The sequence below is a fragment of the Onychostruthus taczanowskii genome, unplaced genomic scaffold, assembly GCF_017590055.1.
Source record: "Onychostruthus taczanowskii isolate IOZ18803 unplaced genomic scaffold, ASM1759005v1 scaffold71, whole genome shotgun sequence".
NCBI classification, from domain to species: domain Eukaryota; kingdom Metazoa; phylum Chordata; class Aves; order Passeriformes; family Passeridae; genus Onychostruthus; species Onychostruthus taczanowskii.
The window spans coordinates 3284657-3307007 of NW_024504898.1; the positions used below are offsets into that span (position 1 = coordinate 3284657).

Consider the following 22351-nt stretch of genomic DNA (forward strand, 5'->3'; position numbering starts at 1 on the left):
ATGAAAATTGTTGCTCAAGGCTTTTCAATTATACTTACTGGGAAGTGGGAAGAAAAATATATATGTTTATTTTCATGACAATGTAAAACCATGGATATGACTGATCTGGGTAGATGCTGCTTTCTAATTCTGTGGTAAAGGCACCCTTTTTAATACAGCAACAATATAAAGGAAATGAATTTGCAATCAGATAAACTTACCAAACAGACACATTTTGGCATCTACCCAGCTACTGCAGATATTTAAATAGAGTGCATTAGTGAGATCAGAGTTTTTACTTGCTCACTTACCTTCTCTTTAACTGTTACTTAGAATTATAAACTATTTTTTATAGAACACTTTTTAACACAGCCTAGGAACAATAGCTTCAACAGTTTAATCCTCATAGCATTTTGTAAGTAGAAAGAACTGTAATTAAATAACAATAATACATTTCTGTTGCTACAAACCATCAGTTATTAGAAAACACACAATTGCTGACATGTAAATGTTTGGAGAAGCCATCTAATGTTTTATGGATCATAAAGTCAGTACTTACCGTTGCTCCCTGATGGAAATTCCAGAACAGAATTTCGTTATGGCAATGCTGCTGTGAAAATGTTACAAACACCACATTTTTTGTATCCCTTTCTACATGAATAATTTCCTGACTGATCTCTGTTTGCCAATTTGCTTTTTCTTCTCCTCAGCTTCTCTGGACTGAATTCTCATTGCTTGGTGATTTCAGTTTTTTTCTCTGATGCTGCTGGTAGCAAGGTTTCTTTGTCTCTTCCACTTAAATTCCTGCAAGAGCACATCTTGTCTAAAGATACTGTTGCCTTGCTTTTCAAAGACCACACAGGAGAAGAAAATAGTGTCTTTTCCCCCCTCTGTTGCTTGCCTCCCCTTGGCAGTATGCTGCCTGAGCATCCCTGTTATATACTCGTGTGTGGACCAGTGATGCTGTGAGTGATTAATGTTAGCACTTTGATGACATCAGCAACTAACAACTCTTTCCTTTTTTTTTTTTAAATTTAAGTAGGGGAGGGAGCAAGTATAGCTTAAAAAATAATGAGCAGCAACTTCCCTTCCCTCCCTTTCCACCTCCACCCCCCTCTACTTAGTGGCTTCTTCCTTAAGGATTTTATGCTTTTGTCTCACTGGGGGGGGGAAGTGGTGTTGGTGTGTAATGTTTTTTTCTAAATTCCTTGTTACGGTTTAGAAAGATCCACTAATCCAACATTTACAAGTGGATTGTAAATTTTAGGTACTTCCCCATGAGTTTTATATGGGAGATATATTTTTAGATTGGCTGGCTTCTTATTGTTATGTATCGGCAAGTATTTTAAATACCAAAATCATATTTTTGGGTCTTGCTTTACTATGACAAATTCCTGCTGTGTGAAGAGAGGTTCCCTCCCCTTAATCTCATGGCAGTAAAATGCTTTAACCCAGTCAAAGAAAATTCTCCTAGTGCTGTAGCTGAAATACATAGTTTTGACATGTCTGTTGTAGGAGACCTACATAATTGGAAACATCAAAACCAAAAAATGAAATCTCATATTTTAGGGGCAATTGTATAAATCCTTAGTTTATCAGGACATTCAGCTGCACGTATGTTCTTAAGGTTTTACCAGTTATGTGTGCTGTCTTTGGCCCAGACCTCATTTTTGTATGTGGAGAGCTATGGAAATGCACAGGTTGTACTGGAGGGATACAGCTTTAGGCTGTCCCCTGGTGGGACACATTTGGAATTTGGCCTTTTAGCCAGCTCTGACGTAACAGCAGGACTGTGTTATGTACTAGGGTTCTAATAGTTATACAAGTGTCTATTTTAGTTTGCATTTAGAATTTTAAAGTTTCTAAGGCCTCAGTTGGAAGCTGATGTTTATATAGAGACATACAACATAAATAAAAACGTGCATATTCTATTCTGATTGCGTCAAAAGATGATTTTTAAGTCCTTTTATGAGAATAAAATCCTTCAAGAGCTTGGTAGCATTTTCTAAATTGAATTCCAACTAGCTTAATGCCGTGTGTTCACAATATCTGGTGTTGACTTGCATGGGTAGTTAGGGCAGGATCTGCATTGAAGGGAATGTTCTTCCTGGAAAATCTTCTGTTACAGCTGTGTGTGAAGTTGAAAGTTTAACAGTGTGCTGTTTTCCATTAGACAGAATGAAACTTCAAAAACTGAAGGAAACACAACAGTCCCGTCTGTAAGAAAGGTGGCCAAGATTCCTGCTAAAATTAAATTTCAGGGTATTAGGAGAACAACCCACTTGCAGAAATGGAGGATGCTAAGTTAGCCAACCCTCTCTAATCTGCAGCTTCAGCAACCAGTTCCTAAATCCTCACATCACATCAGTCTGTACAGCTGTGTTCACTTTCATGGAAGTAAACATGACTATGGCAAAGCACCTGGTCCTATTTATACATGTCTTGAAGAATTTCTATGACGTTGGATCCCAAACTTAGATTTGCTTTGATCTTGTGTACAGCAAGGGGTTTTGAAAAAGAAAGATCCTTATTAATTAGTTGCAGAAGGCTTTTTTTTTTTTGTAGTTGAGTACTCAGAGACTTAAAACACCTATTATGAACAGAAAATTAAATTAATTTCTTTCAAGATGTTTTGCACATAAAATGGAAGATGGAGCAACAGAAGCTGTGCTTAAAATTCAGGGATCTGGACATGGCATTGGCTACTTTTACCCTTTTATGCTTGTGTAAATAGAAAAGTACAAAAGAGAAAGTATTTGTGGCTTTATAAATGATAAACAGAAGATGTCTGCTTGAAAAAAAAGTGCTCACTAATTTTTCGTGCTGATAGATTTTTGTTGAAGTTCCTGCCTTAAGAGAAACTGCCAGAAGAGAAACTGTGTATTTAAAACTTTCAGAGACAGTGAGATACAAAGTTTTTATTTCAGTGTTAATGTGCTTTAAAATGATATTTAAATTACATTATTATTGAGATAAAGGCAGACAAAATTTTCATTAATCATATCTGTTTTCTTGTTTTAGGCATTGAATTTGGCATATTCCAGCATTTACAGCAACTACAGGAATTTTGTTGGTCCCCCCCACTTTAAAGTCATCTGTAGACTTCTTGGATATCAGGGCATTGCTGTGGTGATGGAAGAGTTGCTGAAAGTTGTCAAGAGCCTGGTATGCTAATTGTCTTTATTTTTCTGCTAGTCCAAATGGTTTCTTAGAGCAAATATCTCAGGAAAAACAAAGAAATTGAGATCCTGGATAAAAATGATTAAAATAACTTCCATTGAAATCTGATAAAAGCTGTGCTTGACAGTACTCAATGTCTTGTATGAGCAATAGAAAGAAGTGCCTTGGTGCTCTCAGCAGTGTTTTGAAAACTTTGGATTCTTCATTGGAGAGTCATGCAATTTGTGGTGACCTGAGCTGTTAGGGCCTAGGTAGGCTCTGGAAAAGTATATTAAATTAGTTTATTTCAACTTAAAGACAGTACAGTCACTTCCTTGATATTTTTGAGAACAGCTGTAGTGTGCTTTCTGCCTGGGACCTAATTTCAGGGCTCTCATTAATGGCATCACTGATAGATGACTCCTTAACAGCAGGAGTTTAACCTCTGTGCTCGATTAGCAGTGCTGCTCAGGCCAGCTTTGAAGACATTATCCCCACAGCCTGGGTATCCTGTATGGGAAAGTGCCTTTTTGTAACTGGGAGGAGGTTGAGGTGCTGGCTGCTTGCTATACTATTAGAGTCTATATATACAGCCATAATGCATTGCAGTTAATTTAAGCCAAAGAAATTATATTTTCCTCCCTGTTGCTTGTAGGAGCATGCTGCCAAAATAATCCAACTGTACCAGGGAAAGCTGTGGTATTCATAATTGTACTTCAGGCACTTGACACATTTGGCAGTTTGTTTACAGTAATTCCCACAATGTTCTAAGTATGTTTCTGATGTTCTAGAAAGGCTGAATCCTGCTTGAAAAGATGCTGTAATTTAATCTTCAGGGAGAGAAGAAAACGCTCATATTTTTCAGGGTTTGAGTGTCAAGTATTAGTTTGCTGTGTTTTATGGGAGGGGGTATTTTATAACTTAGTGATAAATTGTCTCAATTCATTAAGGGTGGCATTGAACACCTTATAAAGAAACTTATAAAGAACACTTATAAAGAAATTTAAAAGGCCTGGGGAGGGTATCCTGCCAATGCCTGATGCAGATGCTCAGATGTAGGGGGACAGATAAGGGAGAGGTGTCTAGTGATAGGAAGACAGGCTGTCTGGAGGCTGGAACTGTCTCAACTGGTATGTCCAGAAGAACCAGTTTGGGCTGTTGCAGCCATTCCTAATCATAACAGCTTTTTTCATGTTGCTTTTGAACACATTCAGATGCTTTTTGAATGGTTTTGAAAACATTTGAATGCAACTTTTTAACCAGACCTAAAAGTTAGTGAGACAGTAAAGAGTCTGTAAGAGAAAAACGTTTTCCTTTTTTACCTTCCTGGCCTTAGCTGTTGTGTCCCTCTTCTTGTAGCAAGGATGGTTAATGCCATGTGAACTCTTTAAATTTTAAAAAGTTGCCTTTTTAAATATGACAGGCAGAATTAAATGCAAGATTTTTAGACCTGCTTCAGTTCATGTATAGTGTGAATGCAGTTTGTTGTAAAGTTTTGTAGTTCAACAGCACTGACATGTTTACATACGTCTGCTTTCTCTTAGTTACAAGGGACCATTCTTCAGTATGTCAAGACCCTAATGGAAGTGATGCCTAAGATCTGTAGGTTACCAAGACATGAGTATGGTTCTCCAGGTTAGTTTGTGTTTGATGTTACCTTAGCAGCCTTAATAAGATTATACTAACCACTATCTTCTGAATCTTTCATATCTCTTTCCTTCCCTCCTTTTTCTCCTGATAATCAGATTTTAGCCTGGCTTTGGTTTTTGGTTTTTTTTTTCTTTTTTCATCAAAAGAATCATTGCATGCTATGCTTTCTGAAAGTACTTAATGAAGTTTTAAGACTTCTGTATGTAGGGCAAAAGGATGACAATCTGTATAGAGACAGCCTTATGACATAATTGATCTTGAGCTGGGATGTCCACAATAGTTTCTGTTTCTTGTCTTTCTCATAAGTGAGTTGAGCTTTTGCCTCAGCAAGTTAGCCTCTCACATTTTTTATGTTTAAACATCTAATTTAGATAACCCAGTTCTCTGAATAGCCTCTATTCCCTTTTCCTTTGCCCTCACCAAATGCAAGATAAAAGGAGTGGTACTGCTGGGAGGTAAACTTGTCCTGCCAGAATAGTTATGTCTGAGGCTTGTGTGGGGTACATCTTAGCCTCTCAACAGGAGGTGTGACAGTTGCAGAAGAAGAAATGGCATTGAAAGCTGCTTGCCACTATGGAGAAATAATTGGCTAATTAGTATTTATCACATTGTTCACTGAAATTCTGAATCTGCTTTTCCCTTCAAAATATTCCTCCTTCACAACTTCTAATTAACACAAATTAGTCCTTCCATGTGCCACCCACCTCCTGAGTTTATTTTTCCAGAGTCACTTCGTTTTATTAAATGCCACTCCAACTGGAATGAGGTTGGGTTTTTTCTGCTTCCCACAGCTTGCTTGACGTTCATTACCAATGTTAAATGAAATTGAGGTCTTACTAAGTGTTTCCTTCCTGTTTTTCTCCCTGGAGCATAGAAATGGATGAATCATGGTAGTTAGGAGTATAAAAATAATCTCTCTCAGGCTTTTAGCCATTCATTAAGGTCTGACCACAAAAGCAGTAGATATTCTCAAATATAGATAATGCATCACCAGCATCTGTGATGCTACAGGTGACATTAGGAAGCTTGCCAGAAATCCTCACCTGTAAGGGCTAAATATTTGGCAGGAGATGCCCAGGGATTTTAGGAGAAACCTTTTTGTAAAGGTTGAAAGACAATCCATCCTATAGGAAAGGCAGAACTTTACTGGTGCAGTGGTAACAAACTACTTTGACCTCATATTTACTCTTCCAAAAGAAATACCATTTGTTTAGATGCATGCTGTACCAAGAGATCAAAGCAACTCTTGGTTTTACAATGGAATATCATACTTGTTTTAGAGTTGGACTGGATCTCAAAACCCCACGTGATTCTCCACTCCTTTACTGCCCCTTGTTCCTGTCAGATTTTGTCTTAACACATGTGGTTTTCCTGTTCTGGACTATTTCTAGCAGAGGACACATAATAACCCCCTGGAGAGTCTCTTCCAAGAAATGCAGAGACAGCCTTTATAGCACTGTCTTGCCATCTCTCCCTTTCCTTTCCAAGATCAGGACATTTCCATCACTCTCTCACATCAGGGAAAAACTGCCCTGTGCTCTCTGACACCTCCCCATCACGGAGCTGTCTGCCCTTGGAACAAACTGGCTGAGAAAGGAAAATGTTCTCTGTGATGAGGATGAGGAAAATGTTCTCTGTGATGAGGATGTACTGCAGATTTTGCCCTTCATCAGGAGAGGAACTGCCAGGCAGTAGAAGGGCAGGCTCAGAGCGTGCTTCCTTTGAGTCACTGTCCTCTCCTTTCTGTGCTAAATTCTCCGCTTCAGCAGTCTTTTCCATACCTTGTTTATATGTTTTGTCACAGAAGATGCAAGCCACACACCAACTGTTGTCTGTTCCCTCCTCTGCCTCCAAAATCTTCCTCAGAAGTTGTTAGTTGTAGTAGTAAGCCCAAGTGCTGTGGGATATGTCTGTGTGCTGCTTCTGTTCTTTCATAACAAATCATTTTATAACGTTTTTATAACTGGCACAACCTACACATACAGACCAAAACTCTGATTCCAGTCTTTACATGAAGTATGTAGATTCTCATCTATCTTGCTGTAACATGTGTTTATTAATTCAGAATTAATTTCCTGAGTCCATTCTCCACATGCAAAGTGATTTAAGCACACTCAGTAAGTAAGCCTTTAGCTTGTTCGTGCACTTCAGACTTTTCAATTGGAGGGTTTTGTTTGGGCTCTGCTGATTGCAATTCCTTGGCCCCTTCATAATCAGCCTTCTAGACTTGTGGATTTCTAAATGGTGATTTATTGTTGCTAAAAGGAGCAGGGTACAGACAGTGGCATCAGAGTTGTTCAGGACTCCTCTTTGCCAATGGGTTTGTTTCCATAGGAACAGTCTAAAGCAGTGGGGAATTTGTTCATCTTGTAGTCATAAAAATATTTGTCTAAAAATACATTAAGCATAAGGATTTTTAAAGGGACCTTTTAAAGTTGCTAAAGCTCTTAAAGGAATATTTGCCTTGTAAGAGTTTAAGCTTGAAATTTCATCTTGGAGGTAGCATTTTATTCTGCTATTTTTTGAGTATTTGGACATGTCATTTCTGCTTTTAATGAATGGGTATCCTGCCACTCTGAAGTGTCATTGAATACCATGAAAAAAAGTAGTTTGTCAGCTCTGCTGTGGGATGAGGCTTTTGTCACTGGTATTGTCACCCCTCCAAAATAAACTTTTTAAAAGATCAATGACCTTAGCAAGATACAAACTTCATGAGAAAGGAGCCAAATTGTATATTTTTTCCCAAGTGTAATATTTCCATGTTTCTTCTTTAAAAATAAACATAACAAAATCAAACCAAAGAAACAGAACACACAAAGCTGGTGGAGGACAAAGCACTTGTTATCCCAGGCCATGACCTCTTGAAATCCCCCAAGTTGGCATGGCAGTTTGGGGAGTCCCTCCAAAGCCCTGTGCCATGGGCTGCTGTGTTCCCATCTCTCCCTGGGCTGATTGTGCTGCTGGCAACACTTTAGGAGCTGTTTCTGTACAGCAGTCTGGCAAAAAAGAGTCTTCCACCCCTTCTTTTTCTGGAATATTTCAGGTCAGAGTCTAATAGGAACTGGAGCAAGCCTGGCCTGGGAAGCATGAGGAAGGGCAGCAGTGGCTGGAGGCTTGCAGGGGCATAGCAGAAGAGTTTGTAATTCTACATGTTATCCCAGGTTTTTGATCAAACTCAGATAAGGAGGAGAATAATTCAAGTGAGAGCACAATGGCTTAAGTCTGCATTGGATGAGGGAAATGTATTCATAGATCTTCCTGAAACCTGTCCAGTGGAGAAGGATTTGGGAAGGCATCACAGACTATTTGAAAGAATTTATGGGAAGCCCAGATTGCCTTGATGATTTTAAGAGGGCATTAAGAATTCATTAGATATACAGAAAAATAGAATATTTCTTTCTAGCAAAATAAACACAGTGCACAGGCTCCATGGTCATAAATCCTGGACACATGTATATGCTTACCTGATGAATATTTCCAATGAATGGCAGGACTGTTGATAGGCAGAGTTAACGATGTCTCTGGTAAGCCAAAGAAGTATTTGGATGCAACCTGATGAATATTTCCATTGAAGGGAATGAATGGCAGCACTATTGATATGCAGAGTTAACGATGTCTCTGGTAAGCCAAAGAAGTATTTGGATGCAGCATTTGAGGGTCTCTATGAAAGTGAACATAAACTAAAGGTCATTATAGCACCCAGTTTCTTGGGAGCAGCTTTGCTATTGCAGATTAGTAGACTTTATTTGATAATAATCAAGTCAGTTCTTTGCAGAAAATAACCCAAAACACAACCAGACTAAGAATTATAATCAAGATCCAGTTTGTTTGTAGTCAAAAATTCGGTTCTAGAATTAATAGCTCATTTTTGTCCTAATATTGTAGGTACCAGAATTGTTATGAGCTCTGGAACATGTTTGATTTCAGCCTGTAGGTGTGAATTGAGAAATGAAAGGTGACCAAAGTAAAGGAATCCAACCAGCTTTGAGTTGCATGTGTTGATTTGGTCTGACTTCCTAAATTAATCAGTGTACAGACTGCACAGCTGAAACTTGGCATCTGCTGCTTGAGTGCTGTTGAGATAGGATTTTGGAAGCAGAGAGGGAGCCTAATCCTTTACTAATCTTCTGTACTTTACTGGGTCTATTCTGTATCAACAGTCTTTGCTTCTGTTGAGATCTGTGTAAATCAGAAACTGGGATTATATAATCAACTGTTATGACACCTAATGTTGTCCCATCTGCAGGAATAGAGGGATTTAATTAAAACTGCTTGGAGAGGAGGAGCAAAAAACCTTGATTCATTTACCTTGCAAAGTTCTGTGTATATATAACTAATTCAGTAACTTATGAATTCCACCCACAAACAGAATTAGAGGAAGAAGGAAGGTTGCAGGCAATTAAGTGAAATTAATTTTCCTAAGACACTTGTTCTTTTTCCAGGGCCTTAGTAGGCATGCATAGTCTTTCATAAAAATACACTTCTCTATAATGTGCACAGAAGTGTAATTTGGAATGGCATTGCTCAGACATTAATGAAAACATGAGGATGTATTTCTGCCATAGGACTTTACTGGGGAGCAGATTGGTCTTTCATCAGAAATAGCCTGTGTAGCTTTGTAAACTTTCTTCTGTTTTGCTGGTAAATCAAGCTCTTGATCTAAAGGGAAGAAGTGCACTAATGATGGTAGCATCTGGAACACCTGCATGCTAAGTACTGGGTGTCAGATTTTCAAAATAATATCACAATTTGTTCATGAATGCATGTGGGTGTGCATATTTATATTTCTGTATATGGAGATTGGGGCTTTGAGTAAAGAAATAAGGAACTTTGTTAAGGACTTTGAGAGGAGCTCTGTCACCTGGGGTGACTGTAAAAGACAGCAATTTTTATGGTATGAACCTCAAGCCTCTTTGACTTTTACTGTCCTGCTGCTTTTGGTGCACTTAAATGTCTCATTTTGGTTTCAGTCACACTTTCAGGATGAGTCTCTTGTTTCTGGTCACAGTTCTCTGTGCTGCTCGTGGTTTCTCTCTGTGCCATTCTGCCCCTTTATATTTGCTGCAGGGGACATGAGTTATCCTCAGAATTTCACTGCCTGTGAAAAAATATTTCTCATCTTTCCAGGTTGGGTAGGGGATTGAATGGAGTCTGAAAATCCTATTCTTTTCGATCCCTGTCATGACCAGTGGTTGTTTCATGTTGCAGCAGCAGAATCTTCCTTGCTGTTCTGCTCAGCTTCTGTATCTCACCAAGCTGCTCCCCACTCACCACACAAGCTGAAGGGAAGAGCGTGTCCATGGCCACGCATGTCACCAATATCCTGTTTGCTTGGATAGTGCTTTCTCTCCACGGTGACCCTGTGGAGAAGTCCACAGTTCCTCATGGTGTTTCAGGGAGTCTTCCAGGCCTTCTGTTGGTTCACCATCAATCTCTGTGTATGTGGCACAGATCGTAAGACCAGAAACCATTGGTAGATGTTTTAGTTTGATTTCCTCTATGGCATAGACTTAAGTCAAGGATAACACATCAGACTTTTGTTTGCAGAAAGTCTTGGAATGAGGAGAGTATTTGGCTTCTTGCAGTTCATCCTTTCCTTCTAGATGTGGAAATCCTTTCATCAACAAACACAAAAGAAAGACTAGGGCGTGAAACTAAAACACACTGGAGGTTTGTGATAAAGCTGATTTCAGTTCCCTAACTTTGCATTTTCTTCCTTGCATCAAAAGTTTTTGGGGAAAAATTTTCAACCTTTGCAGTCTGATCTTTAAAATGGGAGTCCCAGTATTCAGCACTGCAGAATCCCATTGCCATGGGGGGCAGGTGTGTTTAAATGACAAACACAAGTATTCAATGCTCCTCACACACCTGTGGATTGTGACTGGCTGGTATCCTGCCGTGTTCAGTGAACACTGACAGCCTTTCCCACAGCTTTTCCATTCCACAGTCCCTGCATTGTGGGGAGGTGGGAATTGGTGATGTGCTGGCATTGTTTGCTTTTTAACTAGTTGTAAATGTGTTACCTTGGAATAAATTAAGCTCAGCAAGCACTCACTAGATCTGACCTTTCTCCATCAGTGTTTCAGTTCTGTTTTTCTCTGAAGTCACCAAAGTACTAAAGTTAGGTCTGAAATTCACCTGCAGTGAATTTCATGTGGGAACACTCATTTGCTGTTAATTTTCTATTGACAAACAGTTCTTTGAGATGTAACAGAGCCAGCCTGCATCCCCTCATCATGCACTTTACAGATGTTTTTTGTTACTAATTTTAATTATATGAGGCTTTCTGTAGAAGTGTGTGGGTTACCTACATCATTCTTTCCTTCACTGTATGTTTTCAAGTTCCTCTGTGTCAAGTTTTGAGGGGGTCTTGGGCCTTCAAAGAGACAAGAGCAGTTGTTGGTTGCTGTAAAGTTTTTTTATTGCATGAATACATCAGTCTTGAAGGCAAAGAGTTGACAGTATTAAAGTCTGTGCTAAAAGCTTTCAGGAATAGTCCCAATGTCCTGAGCAGCAGCAGCTCCCACACCTTTTTTTTTCTTCCTTTTATTCACCCCAGTACAGGGGGATTTTATTCATAAGTCATCCAATCAGCCAAAAACATGATTCTAAAACATTAGTCCTGCACCTGAGCTTGATTCTAAAGTAGTGTCAGTTCAAAATCTATATACATATAATTCTCTGTTCTATCTAGAAGTGCAAGCAGTGTTCTGCTGTGTTTTCATTATGTCTAGAGCTAAGTTAATTTTGTGAAAGGTAACACTACTGAACTTTAAACTAGGCTTTAGGGCTTTTTACTAGATAATACGGTTTTTAAAGGCTCTTAAGGTATATTTCTACTTACTTAAACTTACGCTCTTACTTCTAGTCTGTGGCTTATACGGTTTTTTAAGGCACTTAAGATATATTTCTACTTACTTAAAACTTAAACTTACGCTCTTACTTCTAGTCTGTGGCTTAATATATTTCAGTTTCTCTACTGAATTCAGGAATTCAATCCCTGAATTCCTTTCTCTCTCTGAGGGACTCAGAGAAGCTTCTATTTCATGCATGGCTTAATATATTTCAGTTTCTCTAAAGGTTCCAATTCAATCCCTGAATTCCTTTCTGAGGGACTCAGAGAAGCTTCTATTTCATGCATTCCAGCACCTCTGAATTTGAGGAATTTCCTTGGAAGAGAAACGCTGCAGGGTGGATTTCATGTTTCATGTTTGTGTGCTCTCTTCAGCCATTGCCTCACTGAGTAGATAGCCAAGTGTGATCTCCTGCATGAGAAGTGTTCATCAGTTGTGTCAGTGGAACTCATGGGAAGGTGCTGAAGGGCATCTGTGTTTTCTTTCCTTGTCTTCTCTCAATTGCTTCAGATGTAGTTGGGTGGGGATTTATCTGGCTTGATTCAGTGTAATGGAAATTAATTGCTGTGTGCAGCATGCAATTTGAAAGCTTCTTATGATGCATTTTCTTCTCAGTCAAGTGTTTTGGTGACTTTTTAGAAGGGACAGGCTTGTGCAGAAAGATGGAGAAATGCTGCTAAGAATTAACTTGCAAAAAGCTGAAGAGCTGTCTGACCTACTGTAGTTCCTACTGCTCTTCCTCTCCCATCCTACACATGGCCTGAACCTCTGACAGATAACCAGACTGGGTCTCTGCAGAGGCTGCTGAGCCTGTGGTTTCCTGGGCTTCTCTCTAACCAAGGGACTGTGCAGCCTTTCTGGGGCTGGAGGGCAAGGACTGGAAGTCCACCAGGATGTTACACATCACTGTTGCTCAGGAGAAGTTTGATGGAAAAGACACATGTTTATGTAAACTATGTGGGTTTGAAAAATCATAATTTTAGCTGTTTTTTAACAGCTTTTGCAAAACTGACAGAAACTGTGTTCTGGTTGTACCTGTCAGCAGGATCTAGTCTATCCTTGCCTGCAGAGCTTGACTTTTGATCTCTGTATTTGCTTTGAGAGGTCACAGATCACCTCTGGCCCCATGGCACTGTCAGTTATAGCCTGACACTACCCTCCTTCCCTGTGTCTGAGCTCTCTGCTCCTTGCTGGCTCTGTCATCCATGAAAATAGCAGCTGTGAATTGAGTGTGTCAGTGGTGCAGCAGGATGGGGAACAGTGGCTGGAACAGGGTTTAAAGCAGATGAGAGCTCTAGTCTCTCTTCCTACTCCTAGGTATTTTTTATTTTTTTCTTACCTCATACTGGCTCCCTTTTCCAGGAGTGAAAAGTTAGGCACTCCACTTTGCATGATTTATTCAGTTAAAAAGGTGAGTGCACTGGCTTAACACTTCATAATCTCTGAGTTTTAATGCATTTAAATGCTGCTCTTTTCAGTTTCCTCTAGGCTGCATGTCTGGAGATGAAATCTCATGTGCTGATACATGGAGAGGGAAGTCTAAACCTGCACCCTCGGTTATTTTCATCAAACAGTGTGTGGAGGCACATTTCTGCAACCTTTGAATAGACAAATTGGTTAGAAAAGGGCTTTTGAAGCAGAAATTGAAATTAATCCTGATCTCTGACACATGGCCAGTATCTTTTGTCTGCTTCCCTGAGGTAACAGTGGCTGAAATTAATCCTGATCTCTATGACTGTTATTCACATGGCCAGTATCTTTTGTCTGCTTCCCTGAGGTAACAGTGGGCCTGTATTGTCATCACTGGATTCATTCTGGCTTCTGAGACTTTTTTTTTTTTTCGTTTCTCTTCTGAGTTCTGGCTTCTGAGACTTTTTTTTTTCGTTTCTCTTCTGATTTCAGGTATCTTGGAATTTTTTCACCATCAGTTGAAGGACATTGTTGAATATGCAGAACTGAAGACTGTCTGCTTCCAGAATTTACGGGAAGTGGGAAATGCTGTCCTGTTTTGCCTCCTCATTGAACAGAGTCTGGTAGGTGCCTGCTGTGCTAGTTTAAAATCCATCTGTCTCTCAAAATGTACTCTCATATTTTTGTTACTAACGTCATCAATAACAAGGTTGAAATCTGTGAGTTTGCTGTTACTGATGGGCAGATGGGTAGGAACAGTTCCCTGCACTCCTCTCTCACAGTCTTGCAGGGGCTTTCATGTCTGTCAGATACAGTGGTGCCTGACTTTGCTGGGTGAGAGACGTTGCCTCTTGTGTGGTACCTGAGGATCTGACATTGCAATCTTCACCGTAAATTATAATCACATATGGCACTCCTGCAGGCAGTCACAGTGTGGCCACTCTTTATGTCAGCAAGCTGTGCATCTGGTACTGCTGTATTCCTTTCCTGCATGTCATTCCTGTTGAGGTCTGAAACATCACAAAGTTAATGTGGACATCCTTGGACGTCCTCCTTGCTGCTTGGATGGCTGACTGGTGCAGAAATTCACTCATCTGTCCTAGCTTGAACAAAACTGTGAAAAGTTTCAGTCTTTCAGTTGCTTCTGATATATATAGAATTTACCTTACACTGTGTAAACCTGCCCACAGCTGATGGCACAGTGCTACAACTGATCTTTATCCCTACCTCCAGTTTTCTTTTCCCACCCTTCTCCCATGTTATTAGTATTTGCTGTTCAAACAAGATGCCCAGACCTGTAATTTCTTTGTTTTCAATGCTTTTGGGGGCTTACAGAGGAAAGGTGGGCATTGATAATGGATCAGAACAGCAGCAGGTGTGCTGGCTTCCCTTTCTTTACCTGCATGGTGTTGTTGAATGTTGGGTGGGGGGGGTCTCTTCCTGCTGTGCATTACAGGCACCCTGCTCAGGCTGTGTAACCTCACGGTGCTGCTGAGATTGGGCAGCATGCAGAGATCTTTGCTGACTGCAAACCAGCCACGTCATTTCCTCAGCAAGCTGGCTGGGGGCCTGCTGTTGGACAAAAATAAACCCTCACGGAAGGCTTCTCTAGGGTGTATTAAAGCTGTCAGTGTTAGATAAGGTAACGAAGACATGCTGTTCCTCAGGGTTCCTGCTGATGGTGTTAGAGGATCCCTCCCTCATGGTGGAGGGGAATTGTAGGGCGGGGAGACACACAGCAAACCTGTAGTCAGTAATGGCACAGCTGAAACAGAATGAGAGGCTGGACTGCTTTGGATTCAGGCTGAGTGGCTGTGTGGTGAGAAGCCAGGCAGGGCCATCACTCCCTCCTGGGAGGATTGAGGCAGTACCAGAGTGACACCAGCATGGAGGGGCCTTCTTTGGGGCACCACTGAGGTTACCCTTCCCAGTCACACACTCATGCTCGCTGCCTCTGCTCTTGTTTTTGTCCTCAGTCAGGTCCCCATGTCTTGTCAGGTATTTTAATATTTTTCCATTGTGGTCATCCCTCATAACTAATCTAGATTTTAGCACAGTGCAATGTGTAATTCTGAGTATATCCTTGGTAGTGGGTCTCTTACATTTCCCTGGTTGACATCAAGGAATTAGAAAAGGAATTGGAAAAGGCACAGGAGCCCCCCAGCACCCTAGCTTTGCTAAGAATATGGATGATGACCAACTTTTCTAATGTTAATGTTGCGGGATTACAAATTAGTAGGGTCTCTGCTTCAGAACTGAGGAGAGGTCGTAGCAAAGTCATGCATCTGCTTCTGGTCATCTGCATTTTCCCTGTGTGTACAAAGGAGCAAAGAAACAGGAGACATCTGTCTTCCTTTCCCCTGTCCCTAAAGATGTAAAATACTTCCTAAGACATGATTCTCTGCTGTTGTCATACGTCTCAGCCTGCCTGGCAGGGAGAGGCTCCCACAACGATAAGCTCCCATTAGGATAATGGGTTGTGGCTCTGGTAAAAATAACCAAGCAGTGAGTCAGCCTCTTCCCCCTTTTGTCTGCGCGGGAGCTGTCTGCCACTTTCCCACCGAAATTACTCATCCTCCATTAGTTTATTTAATAAGTACTCTGTCCTTTATGAACTGCCAGCTGAGGATGGGAGGGGGGTTGCTGGAGTTCCTTTGGGAGTGCAGTGTAGCTGGTGAAATGAAGTGGTCTTTGGGAGTGATCCGTGGGGAGAGGCAGGGCTCGGAGCGGCTCCTGCCTGGTGACAGAGGCCGGCTGCCCTCTGGTGTTTCTGCAGCGGCATCGGCATTCCTGCGCTTGGAATCCTGCTGTGGGGTCTGCTGTGCTTTGGGGATTGATGCTTCTGTCCTAAATGCCTCTCGTTTTCTTTTTGTCCTAGTCTCTGGAGGAAGTGTGTGACCTGTTGCACGCAGCGCCATTCCAAAACATCCTGCCCAGGGTTCACGTCAAAGGTATCGGCAAAGTGAAAATACCTTCCTTGGGTAATGCTTTCCCTTTTCCCTTCCTGCTGCTGTGCCTTCAGCAACCACCTCCAGCCACCTTTTACCACAGGACAGAGGTATAGGGTTTGCCTGGCTGCAAAAACAAATGTTTCCTGGCAATGCTCTGTGCAAATTACAGCCATGACAGGGAAACGCAGGATGGATGCCCAGGGCACTATTATCCTGCTTTGTGGATATAGTGAGAGGCTTTTTTGAAGCTTCTGTTTAGCTTATAGAATTGTTAGTTAAATGGTGTAGGGAGTCTGTCAGCAAGTAGGTAAATTAAGGTGATCCCTGTAGAGTTTTCACTTCCTTTTCACTAAACAGAGTATGCAGTAGTGAATACTTGCAGGATTGCTTCCTATGGTATCTGCTCTCCTCATCTTTCTCCTCATCATCAGAAAGTGAGCTGTCCCCTTTCCCCTTTGCCATCTCTTCTTCCTGTGTTTCTCCTCTGTCTCCTTTCTTTTCCATTTCTCACTGCTGGAGCTAGCTGATTTGTTCTGCTTGGAGAAATCCCATCAGCTACAAAACTGAGAATATTTCTAAGCTTACAGTAGCTACTTGCATCTCTGCATAAAACTAACCAGACCATTGTAAATTGTATTTTCCCATTTGCCAGAGAACATTTCCCACTTGCCAGTGTTGAGGAAGTGCCAGCTGCTTTTTAGCCTTGCTATACACAAGGCTGCATCCTCATTTTACCTCACCTTCTAGGACAAACATTTTATGCATAAAGACAACTTAGGTGTCTTAGTACAAGTGGGGGTCAAATATCTAGGCAAAAGCAGCATAACAGAGCCTTATATTCTTCCATTAATTTAGTTAATTAGATGTACTCTGCTACAAATCCTCCTTTCTGTTTGCACATGTAATGTAGTATTTTAAAATATGTGTGTATTTCTCTAAAAGTGCATGGAAGATTAACCAGCTATTTAATAGTTAAGTTGCCTAAAAAGAACACAGTTTTCTTCCTTGCTGGATAAAAATTGTATTAAAATAAGAATTCTTTTGGTTAATTGCAATTTATGATTGCTCTGTTCACTTTTTTTTTTCTTTTCTTTCAGAGGGTGAAAGACTTGATGCTAAAATGAAGAGACTTGAATCAAAATATGCTTCACTACATTTGGTTCCTCTCATTGAAAGACTTGGCACACCCCAGGTAATCTTTCTCCTTTGTGTCAGAGGCAATTCAAGAAACTTCTGAGCATCAGAAAGCCTGTCCTGATAGCTCTGTTAGACCTTCAACCTGCACATCCAGCTTGTTCACACAAATGATTTTTATTTAGATCCATAATTTTTGAAAAAGCTGTTAAAGCTTAGAAATTTAAAGCATTTGAGACTGGGGCAGAAGTGACACATTTGGGGGAAAATGCTAATTGGTATGTATGTTTACCATGGGATACCCTCCCAGTGTAAGGTCCAGCCTGGGAGCTCCTCCTGCAAATTCCACCAAAAGTAATCAGTTTTCTTGTGCACATGTATATATGTTTTAAAAACATTCTGTCACTCTTTCAGCCATTTACAAACTCTTGGAAAATGAGCTGTCATTTGAGTTGAGGTCTCCTGGAAACAATGACCAAAGAGAACATTCTTGAACTGCCTTTGCAGCTTCAGCACTGTTCCCCTTTCTCAGGGCTGAGGGTGCATTAATACCCTGCTCATCTTAGCAGTTTACTAGTGTTGAGATGTGAATAGTAGAAAGTAAGAGCAGAATGACCTGCAGCACAACTCAGACTGCTTTTTTCATCGTAGATGCTGCAGTTCAGTAGGTGCTGCTGCACTAGGAGAGAGCTGTCTGTGCGATGGCACAAACTGGGACAAGCACAAGCAGCATTCCTCTTTTGGATTTTGTCTGAGCCTGTTGGTGCTCCTCTTTGGAGCTTTCTCATCTCTAACAGCAGCAGCTGAGAGAGAGGAGAGCGCACACAGGAGGTACAGCAGAGCACTGAACTCTTTGGTTTTGCTTTCTGCCTCCATTCAGACAAAGAATTCTTTAAACTTCCCTGAGATAAATCCAGGACTAGCATTACTGCAGTTAGTGTTACTCATTTAAAATCTGTCTGCTTAAAAAGGATTTTACAAATTTTTCTGAATGTTTTTCCACTGATTCTCCTAGAATAAATCGTGTGAAACTGAAAAATGTATTGTATTAATTTTTTTAAATAAAATCTTGTGGTGAAGTGGCTTTTACCAGGATTTTACCAGCTTTTTTTTCTCTCTGTTTCTCTCCACTTCAGCAAATAGCAATTGCAAGGGAAGGGGACTTGCTGACCAAAGAACGCCTCTGCTGCGGCCTGTCCATGTTTGAGGTCATCCTGACGAGGATCCGCTCCTTCCTGGACGATCCCATCTGGCGTGGACCCCTGCCCAGCAACGGGGTGATGCATGTGGATGAGTGTGTGGAATTCCATCGCCTCTGGAGCGCAATGCAGTTCGTCTACTGCATCCCCGTGGGAACGCACGAGTTCACTGTGGAGTACGTGCTGCCAGCTGCCCGCAGTGCCACTGTGGGCAACAGTGCTCGGCTTGTCCTGATGTGGCAGCGGGGCTGGAAGGGAGGCGTTTGTGTGCCTGCCTGCAGGAGCTTAGGGCAGAAGCAGGGAGAAGTGCTGCCATCACCACGAGGGGCTCATCATCCATGAACACAGATACTATTGTTATCTGTAGTGAAAATAACCCTCTATTTTAAGTATTGCCAGTGTATAATGAATGATCCTGTGACAAACGGGCCCTAGCACGTGTGTTTCAATAGGGGTCGTGCCCCTATGGACACCCAGCTTAAATCAAATAGCAGAATATTTGTGCATCTAAATTTAACAAGTATTTCTTCTCTGATAGCAGGAATGAGCACTTGGAATTTAATATGATTAACACGAGTTAACCAGGAACTGTTGTTTGTTCTTGGTTTTGTTGGTTTTGAGAATATAATTATTTTGAAAAATTGTTGAGTTGCGAGATGCTTTTTACTGGGCAATTAGAAAATGGCATAGGACATTTACTTCCTTTCATGCCTGCAGCCTAAAGGAGCAGAATGGTGTTGAATTCCTGCTTTGTTTTCTTTGCAAGTGTTGTTTCCACTGAAAATGAAATGTAATGCCACAGGAGTCTAATGGGCAGTAAATGTTTTTGGAGTAACTCTGTTATGTGAAATTCAAGGAGGAGGGGGAGTTCTGTTTTTTGTTACGGATCAATTTGAATTGCTTGTGATATCTCCAATGATAATTAATATACCAGAGCTTTTGCTTTCTAGATGAATGTCTAACATATTTATTATTTAGTGAAGTGGCTGATTACTGAGTGTTTGCTGCGACTGTGTTTTGAAGCTGTAGTTGAAACGTGCTCTGTGGTGTGTTTCCTTTCCAGGCAGTGCTTTGGGGATGGCTTGCACTGGGCTGGATGTATGATCATCGTACTTTTGGGACAGCAGCGGCGCTTTGACGTGTTGGATTTCTGCTACCACCTGCTGAAAGTCCAAAAGCACGATGGCAAAGATGAGGTTATCAAGAATGTGGTGAGTTGAAAACATCTGTGTTTGTTTTAGTAATAAAGACAACTCAGCTGTTTGTACTCAGATGTAGTGTAGATGTGGCAATCCTTGTTTTAGAATGAATTGCTGAAAATGAGGGCACCGGGATTTTCAGAAACAAAAGATTAAGGCTGGAGTTGGAAGACTGGTCAAGCAGAATTCTGATGTCACAAATATATAAGATTTTCTTAATGCCTTCCATCTTACATATGTTCATTCCCAAAATGACAACCTGCTCTAAGTTGAGCTTCTTTGTACCCAAAGCAGCACTGTCAAAACCCAAAATGCACCTTGTATTTGCACTGGCTTAGCAGTGCGAGGGAAATGTTTGTAACATTGCTGGGAGAGATGAAGCAACAGCATTTGCTGGTTTTCTGGCTAAGGCTTTTCATATCCAAAGCTAATTCCTGTGTCTGTTCTTTTGATGTTTGCAGCCTTTGAAGAAAATGGTTGAGAGAATTCGCAAGTTCCAGATTCTGAATGATGAAATAATTGCTATTTTGGACAAATATTTGAAGTCCGGCGATGGAGAGAGCACACCCGTGGAACACGTGCGCTGCTTCCAGCCACCAATTCATCAGTCCCTTGCCAGCAACTAGATTCTCACCTAACAATACTTTTTGCACCTCTTTAGGCTAAAAGTGTGAGAAACAAAACAAGAAACAAAACCCACACCAACAGTTTTGAAGAATACTCTCATCTGCATTTTTCAGTATGCCTGTGCCATTTGAGTGGCACACTGTTCTCTCCAGTCTCCAAGCACAGTAACTGTATACAATCCATACTTATTTTTCTAGACTAAAATTTTATACACTTTGATTAAAAGCCTGTAAGATTTTTGAAACCTCTTTGCATTCCTGTCCGAGGTGGCCATTTTAGACTGGACTGATATAATTTTCCCCTGAAGCTATAGAAATAATGGCTGTGGAGGGTAAAAAAACGGTTCTGTAGAAAAAATTTTTAGAAATCAATGAATAATTGTTTGTATTAGAGCCTTAATTGCTTAATTTGCCTTTATTAAAAAAAAAAGAGAGAAAAAATAACAAAACAAACTCTGCTGGTGCTTTGTGAATAATTTTCTAGTCTGTTGATTCTTCTTCCTCTTTGCAAATCTATTCTTAGAGACCAGTAATTACAGAAATGAAGGTTATTTGAAGTGTTTGTTTCAAAGTTATTTAACATTTAGGTGATTGGTAGGATTCTAATATTTTTAAAGGTGGAAGTTTGATTGATCAGAATGGGGACTGTTTACTTTTTCCTAATGAGAGCTTCTAACACAGTTTATATTTTGGTTTGCAATACATACCTCTGTACATTTACAAGTGATGAGGAATTCTTGTTTATGAGAACCTTGACTACAGTGATCAGGTATAATCTAGCCCAGTACATAAACTCTAATGATGTTAATCATTATTTATTATGGAAAGTATTTGTTAAATTACACTTGCTGTACAATGCAAACTGCATCAGTAACATTGTAAAACTTTGCAAATATAGAAGTTGAATTTTACAGCAAACCATTCAGGCAAAAGTAGTAACTCCTGCTTGCTTACTCCAGGATGCTGTCATCTGGCTTTGGGATCAGCCCTAACCAAGACGTTAAGATGACCAAAACAGACACAGACGGATAATTACATGTTTTACCCAGGATGTGGATTTGTGGAGATGTTACTTGGTCAGTGTTTCTAACCTATAGTGTGAAACCAAAAATGCATCCCTTTGAGAACCTGTTTTCCTTCCTTCCTTCCCTTTTAGTAGTTCATGGCTAAGTTACAGCACATCTTTTTCCTGCTCAGCTCTTTCGGTGCTACACAACCAAGGAATTGACTGGGTAGAAATGAGCATCTGACAGAAGAGGTACACAGGAAGTGAGGAAATTGGTGCTACACAGCCAAGGAATTGATTCCAACAGTGGGCAGAAATGAGCATCTGACAGAAGAGGTACACAGGAAGTGAGGAAATGTAGGTATTGGAGTGGCAGAGAACTCGATTTTGAGGAAAGAAATTAACTGAAATTTCCTCAGCAAAACAGGATGGAGATTTTCCAGGCAATCTACCAGCAACTTTCCACAATCACAGGTTTCCCTAGGACATCTGTGCTCGAGAGCTGCCATTCTGGAGTGGTGTCTGTCGTGGTGAGAGTGCACACAAGGCTGCCCGGTGCGTGGGAGACAGAAGTCAGAAGCACTAGTGCTTTGTTACACCAGCTTGTTGCAGGATTTCTTTTACAAAGTGTTTCACAGATGATCTTCTTTAAGAAATGGTCTTTTAGTTCACAGAAGGCTTTTGGTCAGCCAGATGCTTCCCTTCAGTTAAGCAAATGAACAACTTTCCTAATTTGCTGACATCGCCATTGGTTTAAGGTTGTCTTGTATGCCTGAGATTTTGGCTCAGCACTGGAGCAGAAATGGTTAATTAATAAAGCCTGATTTTGTTTAAGAACTATTTAAAAATAACTAATCATGATGTAAATAATTTCTAATTCTTACCAATTAACTTTCAGCAGTAAGGGAATTGTTCCCTTAATGTCTTAAAACTGCTATTAAATACATATTTTATGATCACTGAGGGGAAAAAGAGTTTAAGACAATTCAGGCATTAGTCCTAGGAGATGTTTGTTTCCCATTTTTATAATGTAAATTTCTCTTATTTTTCAAAAAGTATTATAGACTTGATAGGAGCTAAATATCCTTTGCCTAGTATAACCTTTCCTACCTAAAAGGAGAAATGCAGTAAGGTGCACAAAAGGTGTAACTTTTTCATTTCCAATTAGTTCTTAGCAAAAACAT

At 40.5% G+C, this 22351-nt stretch overlaps 1 protein-coding gene across 3 annotated transcripts in view; it reads left to right on the plus strand.

Annotated features, from left to right (window-relative positions):
• Positions 1-21419, plus strand: part of CYFIP1 (cytoplasmic FMR1 interacting protein 1) — a 76288-nt gene extending 54869 nt beyond the window's left edge. For all 3 annotated transcript variants that reach the window (XM_041422083.1, XM_041422084.1, XM_041422085.1), the window contains 8 exons: positions 3001-3144; positions 4683-4773; positions 13545-13675; positions 15931-16003; positions 17101-17195; positions 18274-18512; positions 19400-19547; positions 19997-21419. In XM_041422083.1, coding sequence (XP_041278017.1) covers positions 3001-3144; positions 4683-4773; positions 13545-13675; positions 15931-16003; positions 17101-17195; positions 18274-18512; positions 19400-19547; positions 19997-20161 — 1086 coding nt within the window. In that variant the 3' untranslated portion in view covers positions 20162-21419. The remainder of the gene's footprint in view (positions 1-3000; positions 3145-4682; positions 4774-13544; positions 13676-15930; positions 16004-17100; positions 17196-18273; positions 18513-19399; positions 19548-19996) is intronic.
• The last annotated feature ends 932 nt before the right edge of the window (positions 21420-22351 follow it).